The 7406-nt window shown below is 35.9% G+C and overlaps 1 protein-coding gene across 1 annotated transcript; it reads right to left on the bottom strand.

Annotated features, from left to right (window-relative positions):
- Window positions 1-458: 458 nt before the first annotated feature.
- Window positions 459-6179, bottom strand: LOC309718520 (arrestin domain-containing protein 3-like). The gene is made up of 7 exons (XM_082553852.1): window positions 5490-6179; window positions 5345-5411; window positions 4468-4615; window positions 3478-3580; window positions 3102-3367; window positions 2862-2956; window positions 459-1926 (listed from the first exon to the last, which is right to left on the bottom strand). Exons 1-6 carry the CDS (start codon window positions 5758-5760, stop codon window positions 2864-2866), a joined length of 948 nt encoding a protein of 315 aa, XP_082409978.1. The 5' UTR covers window positions 5761-6179; the 3' UTR covers window positions 459-1926; window positions 2862-2863.
- Between the last annotated feature and the right edge of the window lie 1227 nt (window positions 6180-7406).

Below are 7406 nucleotides of genomic sequence, written 5' to 3'. Positions count from 1 at the left end.
GCATATATTTGAAATACAGTTGCTCGTTCGAATCAAATCCATCCAGACTTTATCCCGACTCTTAAGCCACTTTTGGTAGTTTTCCCATCCATCTTTGTTTAACAAGCTCCTTATTCTAACTTTGCACTGGAGTTCCTTTGCTTAATTCAAAGTTAAAAATAATCTTTATAAGCAGTAAAATCTATTATTTCTACTGTGTAGACAACCCTCCCTTTAAGCAGGCTATCTTCTGATTGGATGTCTCCTGGGATGACCACATTATGAGTATCCCTTCTTGCCAGCATCACAAAGACCCAAGAGGCAAAATGTTACAGTGATTACTTGTAGATACACTGACCTAATCATTGGCCCAAATATTACCATCAAGATACACCACATCATCTTTAAGAGTAAGAAATACATCACACACACACACACACACACACACACACACACACACACACACACACACACACGTGTTCTACTAATTGTTTTTATTTTTATAAACAGTTGAAATGCAAATGATGACAATATAACATGCAGCGTTTGTGAATATGTACATATAAATTTATAAATTTGATAATTTGTCCAAAACTGGACTATGACACTGTTACACAAGTCTCCTTTTTCTTCAGTCACTATGATGAAAAACTTCGCCACAGACTATTCACATCATGTAGATGGAAAGAAAGATTTCCAATTCTAAGACTTTCCAGTTTTAACATCCTTTACCTGGCTATTCTCCTCCAGTCTTGCAGTCTATACTGGCTCTCTCCATGAAAATTTAGTGTTAGAAACTCCATAGTATGATTTATTAAACTTCTGACAGCCACCACATATTTTCTCAGAGATGGAAAGGTCAAGGATTTTATTAAACTTACACCAACACTTATTGACCTTCACCCGAATGCAGTGATATACGCTGTGACTCGTGACGTCGCGTCTAGCCAATGCGCACCATGGCAGCTTTGCAGTACAGCACACCTTATACAAATACATTCACAATAACGTGAAAATTGGTAACAGACGCTGTAGGGATGATTTTTTTAAAAGTGGCATATATGAGATTATAAAGCATAAACCTGATGTACATCAAACACAACACTCAAAACACATAACACATGTAATAAACTGTACAACAAGCATAAACACACATACAGACACATAAAAGCATACAAATATACACAGTTTTCTGACACAGGTGTGGGAATATATTTGAAGTTCTGTAAGAGCGAGTGCTGAAACCACCCGCACCAGATTTGGATCTTATTCTGAGTGTTGTTACAAGACCTCTGCCTGATGACCTTAAAGGCCTTAGTGGGATTTAATAAATGAGTAAGTCATCGCCGTACTAGGAACACAAGCATAAAGGTGCTCTATTGACTATTGAAAGGATTTTGAGTGTATTACTTCAATCTACTATCAACATGAAAATGTAAAGTTAAGGTAACACATAATTAGTATAGCCAGTCATATTTGGCAAAATATTTTAATTATTTATGCCTACTCAAATGGTGATAGGCTGTATCATCTTCATTAACCAATTCATCAAACAATTTTTCTGATTTTTCTATCGGTGATCAGACAGCAGTAGCTTGTGAATGCTTTGTGCTTCAATGATACACCAGATATCCCAGTTTACAGGGATATCTGGTGTATCGTTTACAATACACCAGATATCAGGAAGCTGTGAAGCAGACTAAAAGAAACTGTAAACTGTTTACAATTTGTCTCTAGCACAAACAGTATCTAAGTCATTTAAAGTAAAAAGGTAAACAGGTAAAAAAACATGGTTAAGATAAAATGAAAGATGCATCGAGGTCATCAGAGGAAATTAACATGTACAACTGCATGTCATCAACATATGAATGGCATATGAACAGTAACACGTGTAGGAAGAGCAGTGGTGATATGCTCCATGTGGATCCTCAAAAACACCCTGTGTTGCTGCACAAAGGAAAAATGAAAAGCTTGTGAAAATATCATGCTCGCTGTAAGTCAATGCTGAGGTAAAAGTAGATTTTTCTCATGGTATATGTGCTATGAAATAAAATACATTCACTAATTTCTTTAAAAAAATATGTTCAAAAAATATTGTCTATAAAGTTAAGATTAAAATTTGGTTTGCAATTAATTCCAGAGTTTATTTACAGTTAGACTGAGAAAAAACAACTAACAGGTTTGTAGGGATGGAATCAAACCATTATGTTGCTATTCGAACTATTTAACTCGCTTCCTCTTGTGTCTTGTTGTGAGCTTTGCTTTGTGTTTAAATGTCTTAATTATCTCCTCATTGCCATCCTCAATTCCTAACCAAGCCCCTGTATGTATATACAGTCTCATCATTGTTGAGTCATCTGTGTTCTCCTTTGATTTCTGTTTTTTGAATATCTTCATGGTCTTACTAGATTTATGTTTTTATTAATTTTTGGGCTTTGTTATTTTGTTTATTGAACTTTGTACCAATTCAAATAAATGGCTCACCTTTTTCTATGAAGCTCTACCATCTGTGTCTGAAACTATGGGTCCTTATCGCTCTCTAATCGACACACAGCATACTGTGACAACACTGAAGAGTAAATGTTTAAATGCCTCAATGAATTCTGTCAGATTAAGTACTGTGAACACAGATTTTTTTTCATGACAATGCATAATTCTTCTTCCCCAAGTTATTGTTATTGCCTTATTCGTCAAGACTGCGGTGCACAGATGATGTTTTGCATTTTGACCAAAAGGGAGACATTTTAATACAATATTAAATCGACATTAAGCTGTGAACATTTAAAACTCACAAGTGGAAAAAAGGCCACCCCCAATGCAACATCATACCATTCTGCATCATGTATTATTATCTTGTAATAGTAGAAACAAATTTTACTTACAATCACACTGGGGGATAAGTTTGCACGGGGGTATCACACAGGATGATTGGAAACAGCACAACGACCTCATCCAATGCTCCTACGTGGAGTTTAACCTGCAGGAAACAAAAAACAGAAGCTCATTAGATTTTAATGAATAAAAAAAGAAATGGATCCAAACAGGCTTTTGCTGTCTGAACAGCTGAGGTAAACTGGATTATCAATACATCCATGACTTCTCAACCCATCACAGGTACTAACCTCAATAATGTAATCAACAACCAGAATGCTGCACTCTGAGATGGTTAAAGATGCAGACGAGGGAATAGCGAGCATGATCTCAGTGCGTACATAAGAAACCTGAGCACCAACAGGTTCTCCTGACACACACGCCAAAGTTTTGATAGCCATCTTCCTGTTGCGCTTACTGTGGGTGTAGAAAGTCTGTTTCTGTTGCAGCTTCACCTTCGGAGTAGCTGTTTTAGATGAAGGGTTACTAAATTCACAAAATATTTTCACTGTTTCGCCTAGTGGAAGAAAAGACAAAGTGGCAAGTTATTTCAATCAAATTCTTCAAACTTAGCTATTATTATTGATTATACAGATAAAACGATTATCTGATGGATGGAAACCATACCAGGGGTGAAAGCTTTCGTCGCTACACTAACTGTCAGAGTGACGGGACTGGAGTTACACCACAAGCTACACGGTGTCACGCTGTTTGAACCTGAGAGTGGCGCCTGCAGAAAAACAACACACTGATAGTGCCACAGATTAAAAAAAAAAAAAAAAGTGTAATATACCAATACTACACTGTTTTGGTTTTGGGATTACGAGAAATCAACACCTATTTATTACTCTTATGCAGAAAAAGTTGCACAAAATGAGCATCAGCGGACCAAATCAATCAAACAATGGCTTTAGAATAATATGAAGAAATGGAGCAATCCCATCATTCTCTGTTTCACTGCATATTTGCAGTAGCAGCTCAGGTTCCTTTGGCATTGCATGGTGGAACCGTATAAAACTCCAAACATATCCAACATTTGCTATAGTTACAGTAACAAAAAAACCCCCAAAAATCTTAAATTCATCACTTTTGGTCCCATAGTTACTCAGAGCCTCGGTGGGATTCATTTATTAGAAGTGAGAGCTTGTGTACAGTCTGGTTTGTGTCCATTTATTCGAAAAATACGTCTGAGAACATGAACAACTGAAGCACAATACAAGGTTCAATATAATAGTGGTCATTCAGTCTGTGTTGGTTACGACTGGAACATAATCAGATTTTAAAGATGTAAATTGTCTCTAAATGCAGTTAGACAACTCTGAATCATTCTTGTACAATAATTGCTCCCATAGGGTTGAATGAAAGTACAACAAAGCAAACCTGGGGTTGCAGAGCTTTTTCAAAGTCAACATATTGAGTTGTGAATGCAGGAAAAACATAGGTGTGGCAAGTAATTTCAAATTTTGGTTCACTTAAAAGGATTCCTGGGACAATTAGTCGAACAAGGTGTACTTAGGGAGGCCTGTGAGAAATATCAGTTTGATTACAGAGAAACTGCAGACACTGCAACAAAAACAAGGACTCCTCAGCTGATTCATCTGCAAATGCACCACTTACATTCAACCCTGGCTGGTTGGTATCAATGTGGTTTACAAACTTAAGCTCTGTCACAAAGTCCTTGGACATATGCCACGGTCTATTAATGCCCACTGTCAAGGTATATGCTATTTTTCCGTGAACCCCATGAAAGGACGATGGGAAGTTTCTGGGATGCAAAATAATAGAAAAGATAGAAAAAAAAGTGATTCAGGCGCATACAAATTCAACAGTTTTACAATAAACAATAAAAGTAAGCATTATGTTAATGAATCAAAAGGTTGAACTACAACACAAGTTGTAGGTTTTGGATTTTAAAAACCAAGGGCCCATTCTTATCTTATATCTACCAAAATCCCTTCATTTTTAACAGTGGCTCTTTACTTAAGTCAAATCTACAGTTCCTGATTTCTTAGCTTTTTGCATAATTGTCACACTTGCATTTTTCAAATCGGCAATCAAATTTAATAGCAGACAAATATAACTCAAGTAAATACAAAATGCACTTTTAATGAAGATCTAAGGGGGGGACACACCAGCCCTCGAGGACTGGACTTCGTTTTTAAATCTTTTAGCCTGCTTGACTTTGTCAGACACGTTCTGTTTTAGTGATATCTTCATTCAACACGTCTGGGAGTAATCAGGTCTGGGTGCTTTTTGTGAACTTAAACTCAGCTTTCCAAAATAACATGGCTATTCACCGTTCATTCATGATTTAACAAATAGAAATGCATTTAGCATTTTTTTAAAGGTTATCATTGTCTATTAAAATTTGTTTGATGAAAAAACAAACTAACTAAGAAATCAGGAAGGGGGTAAAGACTTTTGTCAGCATGCCTCCCTGAGTAAAACGCTTCACACGCTAGTGGGTGTTTCACAGTTAAATGGTCATACACACCCTAGTGGGAGCTGACATGTGAACGGATACACATGCGTCCCGAGTTGAAGTTTTGTCCCACGAGTAGCTATAAGAAAAGGACAAAGACAGTGACTGTTTGTTTGCCATGTATCACTGCGTCCAAACAGCACCAGTAACAGCATACCCCTGTCTTCTTGCAAAATAACTCCTTTTAAGTCGAAGAAGTCCAGCCTTGCAGAGTAACGTTTCCTCGTTTCCTGTTTCCCTCCACCTCCTCCGGCGGTCCAGTGCACATTCACGTTTCCCTTCAGCCTCGTTGTTATTGAAGTGATCTTTGTTTCTTTTGTCAGATCAAAAGAGATGTGACCTATGATTTGGTCGCCACTGGAAAAACTATTTCGTCCATCGTGCCTGATAAAATTGATTTTGAAATTTCGGATTGTCTGCTCGAACATCGCAGAGAAACAAAACTAAAGACAAGTCTTACAGGAAAGAAAAAGTTTATTACGTCTGATAAATGCAATCAGACAGAAAGTGAGAACAGCCGAATCGAATAACTTTTTTCTAATCAACAAAAATAAAACTGCGTAGGCGACACGCTACTCCGGGGGGATCGCCCTGACATTGGGCGGGGTCACGGGTCAAGTATTCCGTGACCTCCGTGGATCCGTCGAAATGAAAAAAAAAAGCATTTTAAAGTTGTCGCTTTTCGTTCTCCATTTAGCTCCCGTTACTTTTACATTTGAGATATTCACAACCACCTTCGTTGTTGTTGTTGTTTTTACATGAAAGTAACTAATCTACTTTTAGTAAATATGAGTTGAGCCTGTTTTGATAAATATTCATATTTATGAAGCTGTAACATCCCTGACGTGTTGCTGTAATGTATTAACTTATGTGTGATTAACTTTTTTCTTATGGAAATATCACTGATTGTAATTTACGACTATTTAATTTATTATTATTCAATTACTTAATTTATTTTATTTGATGGATCTTTCCTTACATTACATAGTTTATTTCTTATGTAGATTATTTTTTTAAAATTAAATTAGATTGGTTTCCATTGATAGCATTCTTCTGACAAACTGGAGACTGTAAGAAACAGTTATAATACACAGTACAACCAATTTATTAGAGCACCACCCAATGCTTATGCCCCACAGCTGACATAAATTAACAGTACTGGTAATATCCAAAATAACTACACCAGTATTCTCCAGCTGTTTAATCAAAATTATATATTTTTAATCTATTTTTATTTTTTTATTATTATTATTGTGTTACAATTATTGTTTTGTTTTGTTGTTTAAGTTAACATTTTTACAAAAGCTGAAAAAAAATAGTAAGTAAATAACAATATAAAGTTTTTGTAAAATATTTATGTTTTCCTGTGTTTCTGACAGAAGGCTTTGTGAATTTTCTGAGCACTGTATATAATATAAAATCATCTGTCTACACAGGTATTATTGGGTTACACAACCAAATCCCTTTTTTTCCCTTTTGCTTTTCTTCCTCTTCCATGCTTCAAAATAACGTTTTGGCCTCGAGGTACTGCTTTTCTCATCTGTCTAATTAACTGTGTTTTTCTAATCTAAATGTGATCTCTTATTATAAGAGGAGACAGACTGTATCCACAATGAAACATTTAGAAAAAACTATCATCATCAAGGTTGTTAAGAGACTTACACTTTCATATTTCAAAGCAAGTATATTTCTTAATGATGAACATTAATCAAAATTTGAAGTGCAAGTTTGACACTGAAGAATGTTTTATATATATATTTTTCACTTATGAATAATTAACTTCAAATTGTTTGGAAATGTTTTTACAACACTTCCCAGATTGATGTGCAGTAACAATGTAATGTCTTTCCTGCTTGGCATTGTGTTAACACAGACCCACAAACTGCTAAAACCCCTGCTTTAGATGCGCTCACACTTGCTGATGATCAGTTGGCATTTGATTAGCACCACCTGTCTGCTACTTACCCTTTTAATTCCTATGAAAGCAGTAAGGGTGTACTTAGCTTTTTGCACACTGCTTCTGAATTTTGGCTCAGTTTCTGTTAAATAAATAATAACATGGTGTGATATGTCA

This window comes from Aulonocara stuartgranti, assembly GCF_965226115.1.
Source record: "Aulonocara stuartgranti genome assembly, chromosome: 12".
NCBI lineage: Eukaryota > Metazoa > Chordata > Actinopteri > Cichliformes > Cichlidae > Aulonocara > Aulonocara stuartgranti.
The sequence above is the reverse complement of the archived record's forward strand: the minus strand, read 5'-3'. Positions and strand labels throughout refer to the sequence as shown.

Bases quoted from the DNA above. Each gene is read 5' to 3' on its own strand.
- LOC309718520 (XM_082553852.1), bottom strand. From the start codon at position 5,760: ATGTTCGAGCAGACAATCCGAAATTTCAAAATCAATTTTATCAGGCAC. The intron at 5,412-5,489 runs GTATGCTGTTAC...CTTTTCTTATAG, and splicing joins TATTTTGCAAGAAGACAGGG to CTACTCGTGGGACAAAACTT. The intron at 2,957-3,101 runs GTTAGTACCTGT...TGTTTCCTGCAG, and splicing joins TTGTTGATTACATTATTGAG to GTTAAACTCCACGTAGGAGC.